General features: G+C 42.3%; 1 protein-coding gene across 1 annotated transcript in view; it reads left to right on the forward strand.

Annotated features, from left to right (window-relative positions):
• LOC133400106 (selenocysteine insertion sequence-binding protein 2-like) overlaps positions 1–18,232 on the forward strand; it is a 26,594-nt gene continuing 8,362 nt past the window's right edge. The window contains exons 1-14 of the mRNA XM_061672364.1: positions 1–1,095; positions 1,431–1,552; positions 4,527–4,602; positions 5,070–5,145; positions 6,207–6,409; positions 6,844–6,999; positions 8,200–8,352; positions 8,510–8,596; positions 8,703–8,786; positions 10,598–10,718; positions 10,793–10,959; positions 12,073–12,202; positions 15,113–15,284; positions 15,358–15,578. Of these exons, the coding sequence (XP_061528348.1) occupies positions 1,087–1,095; positions 1,431–1,552; positions 4,527–4,602; positions 5,070–5,145; positions 6,207–6,409; positions 6,844–6,999; positions 8,200–8,352; positions 8,510–8,596; positions 8,703–8,786; positions 10,598–10,718; positions 10,793–10,959; positions 12,073–12,202; positions 15,113–15,284; positions 15,358–15,578 (1,777 nt within the window). The 5' untranslated portion in view covers positions 1–1,086. The remainder of the gene's footprint in view (positions 1,096–1,430; positions 1,553–4,526; positions 4,603–5,069; positions 5,146–6,206; positions 6,410–6,843; positions 7,000–8,199; positions 8,353–8,509; positions 8,597–8,702; positions 8,787–10,597; positions 10,719–10,792; positions 10,960–12,072; positions 12,203–15,112; positions 15,285–15,357; positions 15,579–18,232) is intronic.

Consider the following 18,232-nt stretch of genomic DNA (forward strand, 5'->3'; position numbering starts at 1 on the left):
CATGAAAGAGGCATTTAATGACTTACTGCACTCCATTCATCCATCCATTGTCTGTACTGCTTATCCTCACGAAGGTGGCAGGTGTGCTGGGGCCTTCCCCAGCTGACTTTGGGCGAGAGGCGGGGTACACCTCTGAACAGGTTGACAACCAATCACAGGTCTTATACAGAATAATCAAACAACCATTCATACTCACATTCACCCCGACGGACAATTTAGAGTCTTCAGTTAACCTACCATGCTGGAATGTGGGAGGAAACCGTAGTACCGGGAGAAAAGCCACACAGGCACGGGGAAAACATGCATACTCCACACAGGAAGGCTGGAGCCCGGTTTTGAACCCACGGTTTCAGAACTGTGAGGTGGATGTGCTAAACACTTGTCCACTCTGCGTGCCCCCTTGACTGCACTCCAATGGAGCAAATAAAAATAGCAATTTTGACCAGGGAGGAGAATTACATGTGAATTTATGAAGTGGAAGCTTCCTCTACTGGCCACAGAAAGACTATTCACATTTTTTAAATTTGATTTTTATTTTTGTAATTTTTTTAGGTTTTACAATGCATTGCGAAACTGGAATTTTAGGGGTTTTACAATAACTGATTTTAGTTAAACACTTAAAGCTTTAAGAAAAGTTACGGCCACAACCAAACAAAGAATGGAGTTCAGTAGTACTGAATAAGGCTTGAGGGTTAAACATCTTATCAAAATATTTATAATGACTTTAATCCTAAATAAATTGCAGAGTAATACAACATTAATAATGATAATATTGTTATTAGTTTATTAATTCATGAATACTTTAAACTCTGCAACCACTAACCATAGCGTTTACAGCACCGCAGTCATTTGTGTAATCAGGCAACTCTGTTGTCTATGTGATGCAGTACCTGACGCTGCCTTTGTGTGTCGCCGTCTGCCGGCCAAGTAAAGACTGGCCGCTTCTGTCGCTCGTCGGCTCCTCAGCCCCGCTTGTATGCTAACTAGCGTCTTGTTCACCTAACTTTCTTATTCTATTTACGGGGACAATGACAGCATCGCGACGGACTACATATTGACGTGACGGCCTAAAGGGACAACTCAAAGATGGAGAAGGTAAGGAAAAGGAAGGAAAATACGGCGGTTACGCCGAGCTAGCGGGTTAGCTTGTAACTAGCTGTGGCGTTGCTAACTTTTAGTGGCAAAACGAGTAAAGATTATCGGAAAAGTGTTTTACCGAAACTAATAGAAGTTCGGTAGCTTTAAACGTGAGGTTGTTTCATTTAAGGTCAAATTTAAAATGGTCCTAATGAGTTTGAGTAGAGTTGCTGTCAGGTTAATAAAGTTTGGAATGAGGCTCATGCTGATTAACATTAAAATGACTGCCAATATAAGTCAAATGTCGTCTTAATTTTTTTGAATAATGACGTCTTCTATTTCCTCTTCTCCAGCAGGGCAAAGTAACACCTGCTGAGCCGGGGAGGAGAACAGAGTCAGCCAGGCAACAACACGACAGCTCGAATCGTCATGTGATCCTACCAAACCCCCACCTGGACCAGCACAAGCCAAGAGGGTAAGGTACACCCCCCCCCCTACCCCCCAAAAAAGAAATTTGCATTTGGTGACAAAAGTACTGACACGCTGTACATAAGTACAAGTACAAGTGTTTAAAAAAGAATCTGGTAAAAGTAGCTGTACTGATTCAACTCCTGTACGAAGGGTGGACTGGGGGTAAAAGGCCAAGTTAATGCGCGCCGTCGTGAGTCAGCCACAATTTTCATGTAACCCGATGATTAAAAAAAAAATAAATCATAATAATATATGAATTTGACACTCTTTTGGACCGTAATTCATGGAGTAGTTAATAACCACAAAAACATCAAACTAAAAATATAAACAAAGATGAAAGGAATGGAGGAAGGACTGCCATCTACACGCCCAGGAGAATTAAGTCATAAGGTGTGAGTACACACCTGAAACGCAACCTAAAACGATGAGCTGCAATCACAGAACAAAACTGTGATGCAGTATGTGTTAAGTTGTATAAAAACAAACTGTTTATGAAAGCCCCGGCACTCTCATTTTGAATTCCCCCCTTTTACTGATCCTACAAGAGATGTAAGGTACATATCACCAGCATGACACTACACTATATAAAGTACTCGCCATTGTGTTACTTTTAAATGGAGGAGGCCGATTTGAAGTGGTTGAGGTAGATTAGTGCTTAATGTTTCACACAAAGTACCACCTCCAAAAATACTTGGATCTCCAAGTATCACCAGAAGGACCAACATTAAAATGCAGTAGCATCATAGTCAAATGTTCATCAACAAGGAGGCAGAGTTTTCTTTCTTAGAGTATTTAATATTTCGTATTTTTTTAAGATGCTGTAATATTGGACTTGAATAGTGTTCTTAAATATAGTCAAATGTACATAAAAAAATAAATTTACTGACATTACCAGATAACTAGCAACCCTTTACTGCTCAGTGACATTTTTTTTGTTTTTCTTGTCAATGTCTTTATGTCTCAAAAGTGTTCTCTGTCAATTGACTGTCTGTTGTCGTACTAGAGCGGCTACGACAAATTCCTTGTGTATTTTTTGGACATACTTGGCAAATAAAGATGTTTCTGATTCTGATAATCACTTCAATTTAAATATTTTGAACACAAAAGTTAAATAAAAATTGTACCTAAATACATATTTGGAAACCGATTTCTAAAGTTCTTAAATGCAACTGTATTGAACTTAAAAGTTAAATACAACTGAACTGTACTCAACAAATATACTGTACTGGATAAAAAAAAAAAAAAAAAAGTTTAAGCCCCTGTAACATTGTTTACATTTTGAACATTTAATTCAGGGATTGTCACATACAGCTAGAGGGAGCCGGCGTGCCACTAGTGGTATCCGTACCACACTGTATACAATCAGTGAACTGCAGACGATTTGAGGGTCACAGTCCTCGAGAGAGTCCCCACTGGAACATGCATGCTGGCCTATGATTGAGCGACAATAAAATATGGATATACACGTGATATAAGTTTTACTGACATGACATCCTGTGCAGAAGGATTTACTAAGCCAGACAAATACGCAATAAGGCTGCACAATTTATGAAATGTTCATCGAGATTTTTTCTCATTTTGTGCAGCCCTAATACACACTCTGGAATGAAATTACTGATGGTTGTCAAGGTTGCTGATGATCCCATGTATATGGGATGGGGCATGTACAGACAAATAAATAAGCTATTTATTCATTCATATTCATTAAGTAGAAGAGTCAGCTCAAAGACAGTAACAGGTTTTTTAACCAGAAAATAACATTTATTAGTAAGCAGGTTGACAAATATAGGAAACATTTGGTCATTGAACGATGCTAATTTTTAACTCTGTGAAATGTAGGCCCAGGCAGCTAACACGACGAGGTTATAGTCGGCACTTCTCGCCATTAGCAAGCAAACTAATAGCCAAATAAGCATTTTCATCGAAAGCATCACAAAGTGTCTTACATAAGATAAAATTATATTAATAAGGACTTTGGTGTTTGCCAATATCCAGCTGTTGAGGGCCAGGCTCACTGTGGCTTGTGCTGGCAACGGACTCCTGTGTGGCAGTAGCCAAACTTGAATGAATGCCAAATAACTCCATTATTTTCTTGTGTGTGACCGCCACTTTTTTGAGGGAATTCTTTTTTTTTTTTAATCTCTCAACTTCTCAGCACCATCTTTTTGTTTTGGAGATTGTTTTTTCTTGTCCATCTTAACGCTGATCCGGCTGACTATCTATCTACAGATTCTAGTACCGTAACCTGAAGAGTGATTGACAGGATGTAGTCAGCCACAGCAGTCTGGGAAAATGGGTGGGACATAAACAGGTGGCCGTAATTTGATTGGCTCAGCATAGACAGGAGTAGGCGAAAATGGGTTCGTACAGTATACCCTATCACAACCTAAGGCGCACAAAATCATGATGCATCAACCGTTTAATTCTTTACATTCTATTTATTTGTATTACTGTATGTTTTTGTAAAGTACAATACTGTACAGTTTTTTTCTTCTTCTTTTTAAACAAAAAAACATGATCCAAAATCTTTGTTGTTTTTTCGTGGGACTTGAACGGATTGTAATTTCCATTCATTTCAATGAGGAATGATGATTTAAGATATGATTGTTGTGATTTACAAGCATGGTGACGAAACAAATTAAGATTGTAAGTCAAGGCACCACAGTATGTATTTAAAAAAATTAGACTTGTTTGTTTATATATGCCCTACGATTGGCTGGTGACCAGTTCAGGGTGTACCCCGCCTTTTGCCCGAAGATAGCTGGGATAGGCTCCAGGACGGCCGCGACCCTTGTGAGGATAAGCGGTTCAGAAAATGGATGGATGAATGGAGACTAGCTATGTATCACCAATTTAAAAATGTATAGGGATAGGAAAGTAAATGGTCATTGATGTTATTATGGGTTGTGAAGCGACAACCTACAAAATTGCAACAATCACGTGACTTCCTTTCCGTGTTTCTCCATTTTGGATCAAAGCAACGAGTCAGGAGTGGGCCCGAAGTGGAGCCTTGCCTCAAACATTAATGGACGTGACTTGCCCTGGAGAGCGAAGGTTAGTTGTCCACCCTTCAAGTGTGAAATTACACAAGTGAATCGATTGTGAGATTTCTATTTCCCAAAATGTGTTTGTCAAGTGAGCCCTTCTGAATTTTGCCAGATTGTGACGTCACAGTTTGGCTAATTTATGTAATACCTCCCCCACTATGACTTTCTCCACCCATGACTTGCCAGCCAACATGGGCTAAGATCCTCCATTTTCAAGCAATGGTCCGTACGCACTATCATGTCAAAGTCAAGAGCTAAGCATAGCTACAGTGTTAGCACAGATTAGCTAACTGTCTTCTGATAAAAAGCACATACTTGCAATGCAGTGGCTATTTGAGTGAGCCAAAAAAGGGTAATTGTTCAGGAAATAATATAAGGGAGAAACCTAGGGACTGTTTTAAATGGTGAGCAAAATACATATAATACATGTCCTTTAAATAAACTGTACACTCAGTCATATTTAAACCTCCACAGGCATCCACAAAGAACAATGAACCTCGTGTGCAAAGCGGCATTGCGGGTAAAAACTCAGCGGATGCACAGAGAAGAGGTAATCCAATAGAGATTATTAATTTTGTTCCTCCTATTATGTTGCAGGTTAAATTGACCCATTTTACACTTCAAAACTCCTGAAAATGTTTGCTATTATTGTTATTATCATTATTATTCCTAATTATTATATATTCCAATATTCATTTTTTTAAAGATTATTTTATCTTTCCTTTTTAAAACTCAAAAGAATTATTTACAATTTTGGGCAAATATGTTATTATTATGAGTACATTTTCCAATATTAATAATTTTCCCTATAAATGATTTTTTTGATGGTTAAACATGCAGGAGATGACACTGACCTCTCTTAAAATGTTAGACACAACTAATTTTATTTTACAAATATTTGACATTATTATTATTAGATTTTCTCATTTACAATTTTTTAGAGTTGCTTTTCAGAGCTGCCAACCAATATAAATTTACTTCAGAACAATTTGTCCAAATTTGTCAGAATTTCCATATTTAAAAAAATTTGTGAAGAACATTACCGCAGAACAGTTATTGCAGTATATTATGTAATAGGGAAAAAAAAATTCTGCATACGCTATAAGTGTAATCATTAATAAATTATGGCCTTAATATTTATTTAATGTTTTTATTATGTCGACCTTGTAATGGGGGATATAAATGATTTAGACGTGCCATTGTCAAAAGTATCTGGGTCTATGGATTAACTCATTCACTGCCAGCCGTTTCCTGAGCAGGGAACCCCTAAACTGCCAGGCATTTTCGAACAATTTCACTGGTTTTTCAACCCCCACAGAATATTGTCGACTATGACAATGTAAACACCGAAACCACCAACAGAAAGATCACACTCTCTTCTTTCACCAGAACTAAAAAAACTTTCTCAAGCTTATACCGTTCTTTTGTAATCAGCAGTCACATATATACATCAGCAATATATACATATATATATACATCAGTAATCAGCAGTCACATATATGTGTGTGTGTGTGTGTGTGTGTATACACACAGGGATGTGTGGGGGGTTTAAGTTATTTGTTGAATGTTTTATGTTACCAGTAGATGATTCAATCCCTGCTCCATGCACAGGTGTCCGGGACTCCAGATCGGCAAGGACGCCAAAACCCACTCAGGCCGTTTTGGCCCCATTTGATGTGAAAATGTCCGACTTCCCGCAGCTGGACGCCGGCCCCACACAAGGTCACAAAGAGAACGGGAGGCCAAATGTGACAGTGGAGAGATGCCAACTTCCCTCAAAGTCAATATCTCCCTGGGTGGATGTACGCCAGCAGGTACTTTAGATAATGCCTAACAGGTTTTTTGTCACCGACATCCATCCATCCATTTTCTTAACCGCACATCCTCACTAGGGTCGTGGGCTGCTGGAGCCCATCCCAGCTATCTTCGGGCGGGGAGGCGGGGTATACCCGGAACCAGTCCCCAGCCAATCACAGGGCACATAGAAACAAACAACCATTCGCACTCACATCCACACCTACGGGCAATTTAGAGTTGTCAATCAACCTACCACGCATGTTTTTGGGATGTGGGAGGAAACCGGAGTGCTCGGAGAAAACGCACCCAGGCACGGGGGAACATGCAAACTCCACACAGACGGGGCCGGGATTTGAACCCCAGTCCCCAGAACTGTGAGGCAGATGTGCTAACCAGTCGTTCACCGTGCCTGTCACCAACATGTACTTGTATTTTTTTTTCTATTACACAGAAAACCATGAGAGGATCCACAACTGTACCTGATCCCCGACAAACCGATGGCCCAACCCTTGCTAGCACCACAGCCGAAAAAGTGGGGACGTCGTGGGCTAATGTTGCCTCTCAGCCGCCGAAGAAAAACTTCCAGAAGGAAAAGACTGTTGTGCCGGTTAGTGGACATACAGTACGCAGTGGATCCAGAATGTTTTCACAGTGCTTCACTTTTTCCACGTTCTTTTACAGCCTTATTCATATAAATAAGCCCAGCAAGTACCATATTTTCCGGACTATAAGTCGCACTGGAGTATAAATCGGGGGGGGGGATGTATTTGATAAAATCCAACCAAGAACAGACATTTCATCTTGAAAGGCAATTTAAAATAATAAAAGAATAGAGAACAACAGGCTGAATAGGTGTACCGTATGCTAACGTAACACATTCAGCTAACATTACATGATTCAAAAACAACGAACTGAGAACGTGCCAGGTATATTAACGTAACATCTTAACAGTTATTCAGATAACTATAGGATAAAGAACATGCTAACAAGTTTACCAAACTTGAAATCTTCATCCTCGTTGTCACTTCTAAACAACGCCGCCAACTCCGGAGGTAGACGATGGGCCGCTTCCTCTTCTACGTTGCTTTCGTCAGGCCTAGAGCGCCCTATTGCGGTTGTCAGTCTGAAAATAACGTGAAATTATATAATAATATATTAATAATTTCACATATAATTCGCTCTAGAGTAACAAGCGCACACCCGGTCGGCCAAACTATGGAAAAAAAACTGCGACTTGCCCTAAAAAACCCGACTGTAATGGCGCAAATCAAATGTAATATTACTCATCAGAAGAGCAGTGTGGGCAGTAGAACATGAGTCATGAACTGGTTTTTCATGATTTCTTTTGTTATGGAGTATTTGAAGTTCTCATTCCATGTTTTTTAGGAAACTCCATAAAGATGGTGGCCACTTGTCACGTTGCTAGTGTAATACTGCCCCTAGGTGGCCATGGCGCATACACAAAACAGGTGTCCATTGAATTGAAGAAAAAATTGACAAAATCTGGTTCATGCTTTACATTCTATTTATGTAATTATTGTTATAATTTTATAAAGCACAATATTATACAGCGTTGTTTTTCTTATTAAAAACAAATGACAAAAATTAGTTTTTTTTTTTTGATAGGCTGGAACGGATACATGCCCATTAATTTAAATGGGGACAGGTTTTTTTTAGTTACAAGCACGGTCACGGAATTAATAAAACTTGTCAGCTTTACAGATGCCACATCTGCTCTGAAAGCAGCACCTGTGCTGCGGTAATGGCATTTAGCGCAACCTGCGGTGTCACCTTCACTCCTTTGTAGACGGAGGAAACAGCTACGCAGCAGCCACAAGAGGAAACGGCGGTGGGGAGGAAAAAACAGAAGAAAAAGAAGAAGAGGGTAAAAGAGGCAGATGACTGCACGGAAGATGAGACAGAAGATTCAGCAGTCCAACAGGAGCCACCAAAGTTTGAGGTGAATGCATCATCATGCCTTTTATTTCGATACAATATGAACATACGCTGTTTCGGCAGATACCCAATATGGGTGTTATGCTTTTATTAAAAAAAAATAAAATAATAATAATCTCAGATTTTCATTTGTAATGGAACATTGTCCAAATGTTTTCCAGGATGAAGAAGAGTTCCCTGGTTTGGCTCCATCTCAGACTTGGTGTGATCGATTGACAAGCAGCAGAAACACGATAAATAAATATGTAGTAAGGTCCACCACATATAAAATTCTTCAGGCATTTCACACATTATTGGGACTAATTGAGCAAAATGTTTGTGTGTGCGTGTGTGTGTGTTTTAATTATTATTAAGGAAAACCAACAAGATGAAATGACTGCAATCAGGCGGAAGAATGCTACCAAAACCCCACCTGCAGAGTCAGCAAAGAAAGGGCAGGTGAGGATTTCCCTCTCACAAAATAACTTCTCACATGTGAAAAGATGTTTATGTAAATGTTAAAATATATATCTTTTTAAATGAAGTAAAGAGCAGTACTTTTCATTTATTCTGAGTATCAGATTTCTGATATAAATATGCCTCATTATTTTTAAATACATACAATGGAACCTGAGGTTACGGGTTTTAAGTTGTTTTGTACCCAAGCTCATAAGTCAAGTTACTCTTATACCAAAACAATTTTCCCCATTGAAGTTAATTGAAATGGCATTATACTCCTATATCAAATAAATTTTCCCCATTGAAATTAATTTACATGTCATTAATCCATATGTACTGTAGTATTGTGTTACATGTGTCCCTTTAAGGGTCCTGGGCTGGTGAGTGCCCAGAAGCTGGAGCAGGGTTGACCTGTTAAGCCCTTTTCATATCGCACTCAGCAACACATAGCACACCGTCGGCAAACCCATTCAATTGTGTATTTGCTGAGGGTGCGGAATCACGGAATGACGTGGCGTTTGCTGCGAGACACCCTGAACTAAAAAAAATTACCTTCAAGAGCGGCATCACAGAGACGTCAGAAAGCGCCTGCAATAGGAGAGGGGATGGCGGAGTAATTTCTGAGTGCTATTTTGGCGGGATTGTACTGTAAACGACATAGGGAAAATGGTTTGGGACAATAGAAAAAATACTATACTGATACATCTCTGCAGCAAGCTTTCAAACTGCTCCCTGCACAGCCTAAAATATATCTTGAAGCACTCTGTGGAACTGTAGCTCACGAGCAAGCTACTCTGAGATCCTGCCATGCCATTATTATGGGATGCGCCCATTCCATTTATTTACTGCTGCTCTTGTCCTTAAAATAAGCAAGCTCAGGGCTTTCTTTTGCAACAGTGACAAATATAGTGCTGTGAAAAAGTAGCCCCCTTGTCAAATTCTCATATTTTTGCAGTTTCCCCACTTTGTTTAAGATCATCAAACAAAGGCTAAATATCAGACAAATATAACCCAAGTGAACTTAAGGTGCTGTTTTTAAATAAAAACTTTAAAAATATTCGAAGTTACATGACCCTTGGTAAAAAAGTAATTACCCCCAGTGTTAAATCATGAGTTAATTGTGGCTAATCTGGTCAATTTTCACTGATCAAAGCCAAACCCGATTACCTCCAGACCTGTTCAATCAAGAAATCACTGAAGCAGAATCTGTCCCGACAAAATCAAGTCAGACAAAATATCTAAAAAAGCTGTAACAAAATGACACGATCCGAAGAAATTCCATTCACGGCACTGTACATATTCCCAATGTACAGTCTACTCGTGTACCAGGGTGATAAGCCCAAGAGTACGTCCTTGTCGGCTGCTACGTCAGCACTTGAACTGGGGCATCGTCGTCCTTGCCTGCTGCCGCGTGGACTATTCACACCGAGCAAGTGTGGTGTGAAAAAGGCCGTTCGTCTGCGTGTGAGCATCTGGCTGTTAGTTGTGGTCTACAGCAGCTCCTTAAGTGTTCTCATTTCCCATTTGTGTGGTTGACTGTTTTTCCCATTCTATAAACGGCTGAGAGTGTATCAGAGACTGTGGCTCTCCTTGCCCACATGCGAGGGCATTATAGTAACCGAATCGCTCCATTTGTTTTTCATTCCAGCAGTGATGTATCTGAAGCTTTCTTCAAAAATGTTGTCTCGTGACATAATGCAAAAAATTTACCACGCAACTCCTTGTAACTTGAAAAACTCAAGTTAGGACACTTATAAGTCAAGGTACCATTGTAAATGAATGTTGTTATTTTGTGATTCAATGATTCTCAGAAAGCTGAGAAGACCTCTGGGAAGAAGAGCAAAGCTCCTGTGCAGCTGGACATCGGGAACATGCTGTCCGTTCTGGAAAATAAGCAACAATCTCAGAAAGTCAAGCAGACTGTCATCTCAGGTGATGTTCACACTCCCAAGTGTTAGCTATGGCTCATGTCACAACCCGCTGTGAGTGTCAATATCGCCCTCTAGTGGGTGGAGGACTTCCTGTCGTTCACAAGCAACCGACAGTTCAGAAAAAGACGCCCTGGCAGCAGGAGAAAATCGCCCACAACCCGCTGGACTCTACCAGCCCCCTGGTGAAGAAAGGCAAGCAGAGGGAGGTTCCCAAAGCGAAGAAACCCACTGCTCTCAAAAAGGTTCTTCAAGATTTAATCGTCTTGAGTTTTTATTCATGCTCATCTACAATGACCCCCTGCTCATTGCATGGAATACATTCCAGACCCACCCGTGATATGTGAAAATCTGGGATATCGAGAGACAATATATATCTTTTATAGTTTTACCCTCCCACTCGCTTCAAATAAATCTCAACATATTAAAACACACTGTTTTAGACACATTGTAAAGATATTTGAACACAAAGTTGCAAAGATAAGATGTACAGAAAATACTGTACAGTATTGATAAGTGCTGTGTTCTCTGAATACCCCTAGATGGCAGTAATGCCTAAGGTATGGCGTTCCATAGCTGCTTGTTATGTTGAGTTGGAACCAGAAATTCAAATATTCTTAATCTGTCCTTCCAAAAGCCTAACCAGGAGTTTTATCTTCTTCTGGGTGGTCAGGGATCTTCCTTAATCGTAGGGCTTAAAACCAAAGTAAAAGTGTCTATCGGAGAATGCATTATGTTACCAGCAGCCAATCAGAGCTCAAGACTAAGAGTATAAAATTCTTGCAAGACTGTTTTTTTAAACAAATTGACTTTACTGCTTTTAAATCCATCAATGTTTTCAATACTCTGTACAGCACAGGTGTCAAACTCAAGGCCCGGAGGCCAGATCTGGCCCGCTACATCATTTTATTTGCCTTGCGAAAGCAAATCATGTTGACTTCATTTTTCTTGTTAGACTTTCAAAACTGCCAATTTTCTTCAATGTTATTGTTGAGATATTGTTTTTTTTTTTTTAACCAATCACCCTTTTAAAATGAATTGAATAATAGTTGAACAGACAATTTTTTTACTGGCCTCTGATTTCAAAACTAGCTTTCCATTAATTTGATGTGTATTGCACATAATAATATGAGACAATCATATATTTATGAGTTCACAGTCATAATGGTCATCCGAGGGAAACCATAACTACGACGTCCCTGCTGTACAGTATTAATTTTAACTTAAAAAGCCCTAAAAATTTTTTTTCGAAAAACATTGCTAAAAACGGCTGAATAAATAAAACAGGGAAGCGGTAGGAGAAGAGTGATACTAGCAGGGAAACACTGTATTCTAATGTTGTATTTTTTCATCCTCAGGTCATCCTTAAAGAAAGGGAGGAGCGAAAGCAGCGCCGTTTACTGGAGGAGAGGGGTTTGCTGCCCGAAAATGAGTCCACGGTCGCCACGGATACGGCAGAAGATGAGAGGTGTAATGCCAATTTGACAGGTCAGTGTGTGGCTCTTCCAAGAATGGAAATTAAATCAAATATCTTTGAGTCTGCACTTTTTTGCCTAATTTCACAGTTAAAATACCAAAGAATAATTTTTACCATTAATATATTTTTTTAAATGTATATAGTAAGAGGCGGCACGGTGAGCGACTGGTTAGAGCGTCTGCCTCACAGTTCTGAAGACCAGGGTTCAATCCCCGGCCCCGCCTGTGTGGAGTTTGCATGTTCTCCCCGTGCCTGCGTGGGTTTTCTCTGGGCACTCTGGTTTCTTCCCACATCCCAAAAACATGCACGGTAGGTTCATTGATGACTCTAAATTGCCCGTAGGTGTGGATGTGAGTGCGAATGGTTGTTTGTTGGTATGTGCCCTGCGATTGGCTGGCAACCAGTTCAGCGTGTACCCCACCTCCTGCTGGGATAGGCTCCAGCACGCCCGCGACCCTAGTGAAGAGAAGCGGCTCAGAAAATGGATGGATGGATATATAGTAAGATGTATTTTTGAGTCTCCAACACGAACTCCAAAACTCAAAAAACTTATAGTGCCCCTTGGAAAGTTACAAAAAAAAATTTGCAGCTGGCACCAGTTTCACCAATAAACATGAAATGGAGTGGACATGTCTATCATGCAGAGGTGGGAAGTAACCACGCACTTGTTACTGTACTGTTTTTCAGGTATCAGTACTTGAGTATTTATTTTTCTGGTAACAGTTTACTTTTACTCCTTACTTTTTAAACACAAATATCTGTACTTTTTAGTCCTTACATTTTAAAAATTAGCATGTTACTTCTAAACCTTCTAAAGTTAACGACCATAGGACGTAAAAAGCAGAAGGCCCAAAAAAGGGAAACCGGAAGTAAGCGAGCCAAGCGCATCACAGATATCGTACATACGACACTCCCCTATGAGCCGCGTGCGTACGGTGACGCTAAGCTTGTGGGGGAAAAGAATTGGCTCATTCATTGTAGCTAAGCTTGTGGGGGCAAAGTGTCGGTGCATTCCATGTTTGTGGGAACCAAAATTACAAGGATGCCTGCACATTGTGCTGTGTACGGTTGCACACGTTCAATAACAACAAGGGAACTCGGAAGTGGGAATAACCTTTCATATGTAAGAATAGTTTTGGGCTCTTTTTTCAAAAGTGGCTCCAATGAATGAACCGAGTTAGTTTTGTAGGAAGCTAGCTTGTTGAAGTTTGGCTCGCTTGCAGTAAATTGTCACGTTTGAGCATTAATTCCAACACATTTATTTGCCCACTGCCAAATGGGGAGGTTACGGTTATGCTTGGGCAAATGTAGCGTTTTCATTTTTTACTGTAAAAAGTATAATTTTACTGCATCTAACTTTATATCAATAGAATAAATAAATGGTCTTTTTTAAAAACTGTAATCTGCGATTTCTGGTGCCCCCTACTGCTGGAATACAGCATTACAACAAAGCGGTCCGTCACTTCTATAAGACGTAGGGTGTGCCGAGTCCAACCCCTCCTGGGTAAATATACACCAACATAGAGTATAATGCAGCTGTTCAAAGGTGAGGTAAATAAAACGGGCATGAGAAACTGTCAATAGTTCATTATCCATCGTACAAATACGTTCTCTAACCACTATTACAAAGTAAACATTTTTGTGTTTTACAACAATACTTAACTATATTTATACTGTAATGTATAATGAAAGCTGGCACGGTGGACGACTGGTTAGCACATCTGCCTCACAGTTCTGGGGACCGGGGTTCAAATCCCGGCCCCGCCTGTATGGAGTTTGCATGTTCTCCCCGTACCTGCGTGGGTTTTCTCCGGGTACTCTGGTTTCCTCCCACATCCCAAAAACATGCATGGTAGGTTAATTGAAGACTCTAAATTGCCCGTAGGGGTGAATGTGAGTGCGAATGGTTGTTTGTTTATATGTGCCCTGCAATTGGCTGGCGACCACTTCACAATGTACCCCGCCTCTCGCCCAAAGTCAGCTGGGATGGGCTCCAGCACGCCCATGACCCTAGTGAGGATAAGCAGTACAGAAGATGAATGAAAGTTGTTGAATCCAGCTTTAAGCCTACCTGTTTTTATTTATTTATTTTTTGTCCATTGTTTCCCCTGGAGAATGCATTCCAATCATCTGGAGAGATACAAAAATCTCACTATAAGTATTTTATTATTGGGTTGAAAAATGTCAATTTGCTTTTTACATTTTTTAATGAAGTACATTTATAAGTGTGTACTTTTGTACTTTTATTAAGGGAGTGGCTTCAGTACTTTTATTTTTTACCAGAGATTACCAGAGTATCAGTCGTTTTGCTTAAGTACTGAATATCAGTACATCTCTGCTGTCATGATAGGACACACGAAAACGTCTGACGGACCCATGCCCGAAATTGAACAGAAAGTTGGGCATTTTATTTCATAGCTAGAAGTGCACATAAGTGGTGCTAAATATTAAATGCGCACCCAATTTGATTCGGAGCGCAGCGGGAGACGGGGCTTGACTATAGTATTGTCGTTCACAAACAAATCAATCAAAGGAGCCAATCTTTTGAATAAATGTACTGAAAATAATCACTTCATGAACAAATGTGTTCCTTAGTTGAAGCTCAGCTGCGAGTCTGTGGTAAGAAAGATTGGGGACCGCAGCCAGAGAGCAGTGCGCCAAATAAACTGACCGTACAATCCCATACGGCAGGTCAAGGGCGGCGCTAGCTTGAATGGCGCCCTATGCAAGATCCCTCAAATTATTTTCATAATTTAATTTTTTTTTATGTGCACCCCTTTATATAGCAGCCATTTTGGGCGAATTACACGCCCTTAAATTTGCAAGAGCCTGCTTCAAGAGGTAGCAACTGCAAACCAAAATGTCATTGATATAAACATCAGAGCCATCAAATTCCACATGGTCTACAACTTTCTTCTCAGATGAAGACGTTGGTGCTGTTTCTGGAAGTGACGAGCAACAGGAAAATGAAATGGCGAGAGGGGGTGATGGAGAGTCTGACAGAGTTAGAGCTGACGAGCAGCACAGTAACCAGCAGGATGTTTCCATCAATGCACCGGATCAACTCAAAATCCACAGCAGGAAGTTCAGAGAGTGAGAAGAAACCTGGTCGAAAATGCAGCTTGTCCCCTTCTTTTTTGTAACGTACTATGTGTGGTCCATTTAGGTACTGCAGCCAAATGCTGAGCAAAGACGTGGACCAGTGTGTGACGTCGCTGCTGAAGGAGCTGGTTCGATTCCAGGACCGCCTCCACCAGAAGGACCCCATGAAGGCGCGCATGAAGCGGCGCATGGTCATGGGCCTGCGAGAGGTCCTCAAGCACCTCAAACTCCACAAGGTCAAGTGCGTCATTATCTCGCCCAACTGCGAGCGCGTCCAGGCCAAAGGTACGACTGTGTGTGCATTTTCTCTCTCTCTCTCTCTCTCTCTCTCTCTCTCTCTCTCTCTCTCTCTCTCTCTCTCTCTCTCAGCTAATTGCTTTTATGACTCCAACCTCATTGCCACTTGAAGTCCTTTTAGGGCTTTGTGCTAATAGGCATCAATCAGATCTGTTCAGATCAGACTCAACCCCAAACCTCTTAAAAGTAATACCATTCTAGCAGGGTACTCTTTTGGTCCCAATAAATTACACCAAAACTATGGTTTGACAGGCAGTAGTCCTCCAAAAATTGCTAGTCCTGGGGTTACGTTGTAAGCAAATTGACTTTTCCATCTGATGGACAGCAGAAGGTAACTTCTGTCAGGAATTCAGAGAGCTGCCAAATGTTACGGAATGGTCCATATTTTGTTACAGAAATCACTGAAGTCACCCGCTGGGGAGTACATCGTTCTGCTGGGGGACTTCAATGCTCACATGGGCAATGACAGTGAGACCTGCAAGGGTGTGATTGGGAGGAACGGCCCCCCCGATCAGAACCCGAGTGGTGTTCTGTTATTGGACTTGTGCGCTCACCATGGATTGTCCATAACGAACACCATGTTCAAGCATAAAGGTGTCCACACATGCACTTGGCACCCTAGGTCGCCGTTTGATGATCGACTTTGTGGTCGTTTCATCGGACTTGCGGCCGCATGTCTTGGACACTCTGGTGAAGAGAGGGGCGGAGCTGTCAACTGATCACCACCTGGTGGTGAGTTGGCGCCCATGGTGGGGAAAGATGTTGGTCCGACCTGGCAGGCCCAAACGTATTGTGAGGGTCTGCTGGGAACGTCTGGAAGAATCCCCTGTCAGAAGGTGTTTCAATTCCCACGTCCGGCAGAATTTCACCCACATCTTGGGGGAGGCAGAGGACATTGAGTCAGAGTGTACCATGTTCCGCGCCTCTATTGCCGAGGCAGCCAACCGGAGCTCTGGCCGTAAGGTAGTCTGTTCCAGTTGTGGCGGCCATCCCCGAACCCGTTGGTGGACACCAACGGTGAGGGATGCCGTCAAGCTGAAGAAGGAGTCCTATCGGGCCTTTTTGGCCTGTGGGACTCCTGAGGCAGCTGATGGGTATTGACTGGCCAAGCGGAATGCAGCTTTGGTGGTCACTGAGGCAAAAACTCGGGCGTGGGAGGAGTTAGGTGAGGCCATGGAGAACGTCTTCGAGGAAATTCTGTTTCACCAACCGGCATCTCAGGAGGGGGAAGAAGTGTGCCATCAACACTGTGTATAGTGGGGATGGGGCACTGCTGACCGCGACTCGGAACGTTGTGAGTCGGTGGGGAGAATACTTCGAAGACCTCCTCAATCCCAAAGACACGCCTTCCCATGAGGAAGCAGAGTCTGGGGTCTCTGAGGTGCGCTCTCCTATCTATGGAGTTGAGGTGACCCTGGTGGTTAAAAAGCTCCTCGGTGGCAAGGCCACGGGGGTGGATGAGATTCGCCCAGAGTTCCTAAAGGCTCTGGATGTTGTGGGGCTGTCCTGGTTGACACACCTCTACAACATCGCGTGGACATCGGGGACAGTGCCTCTGGATTGGCAGACTGGGGTGGTGGTCCCCCTTTTTAAGAAGGGGGACCGGAGGGTGTGTTCTAACTACTGGGGGATCACAATCCTCAGCCTCCATGGTAAGGTCTATTCAGGGGTGCTGGAGAGGAGGATCCGTCAGAAAGTCGAATCTCAGATTCAGAAGGAGCAGGTCCTCGAGGGTGCATGGGAGTTCGCCCAACCAGTCTACATGTGTTTTGTGGACTTGGACAAGGCGTTTGACCGTGTCCCTTGTGGAGTCCTGTTGGGGGTGCTTCGGGAGTATGGGGTATCATGAGAATCAGCACCTTTAAATCTGAGACCATGGTCCTCAGTCGAAAAAAGGTGGAGTGCCCTCTCCAGGTCGGGGATGTGAGCCTTCCCCAATGGGTGGAGTTTAAATATCTTGGGGTCTTGTTCACGAGTGAGGAAAGAATGGAACGAGAGCTCGACAGGCGGATCGGTGCAGCCTCTGTAGTGATGCGAACTTTGTATCGTTCCGTTGTGGTGAAGAAGGAGCTAAACCGAAAGGTGAAGCTCTCTATTTACCGGTCGATCTACGTTCCTACCCTCACCTATGGTCACGAGCTGTGTGTCGTGACTGAAAGAACAAGATCCCGGATACAAGCAGCCGAACTGAGTTTGCGCCGCAGAATGTCCGGGCTCTCCCTTAGAGATAGGGTGAGAAGCTCGATCATCCGGGAGGGGCTCAGAGTAGAGCCGCTGCTCTTCCACATTGAGAGGAGCCAGATGAGGTGGCTCGGGCATCTGTTCAGGATGCCTCCATGACGCCTCCCTGGTGAGGTGTTCCGGGCATGTCCCAACGGGAGGAGACCCCAGGGACGACCCGGGATACGCTGGAGAGACTACGGCTGTCGGCTTGCCTGGGAACGCCTCGGGATCCCCTCGGAAGAGCTGGATGAAGTGGCCTGGGAGAGGGAAGTCTGGGCCTCCCTGCTAAAGCTACTGCCCCCGCGACCCGACCTCGGATAAGCCGAAGAAGAAGGATGGATGGAGATCATTGAACGTGACCCGTTACAGATGTAACACTGATTGTTCCGGATATTGGAGAAAAAAAACAAAAAAAACGG

Source organism: Phycodurus eques, chromosome 3 (assembly GCF_024500275.1).
Source record: "Phycodurus eques isolate BA_2022a chromosome 3, UOR_Pequ_1.1, whole genome shotgun sequence".
NCBI classification, from domain to species: Eukaryota; Metazoa; Chordata; class Actinopteri; order Syngnathiformes; family Syngnathidae; genus Phycodurus; species Phycodurus eques.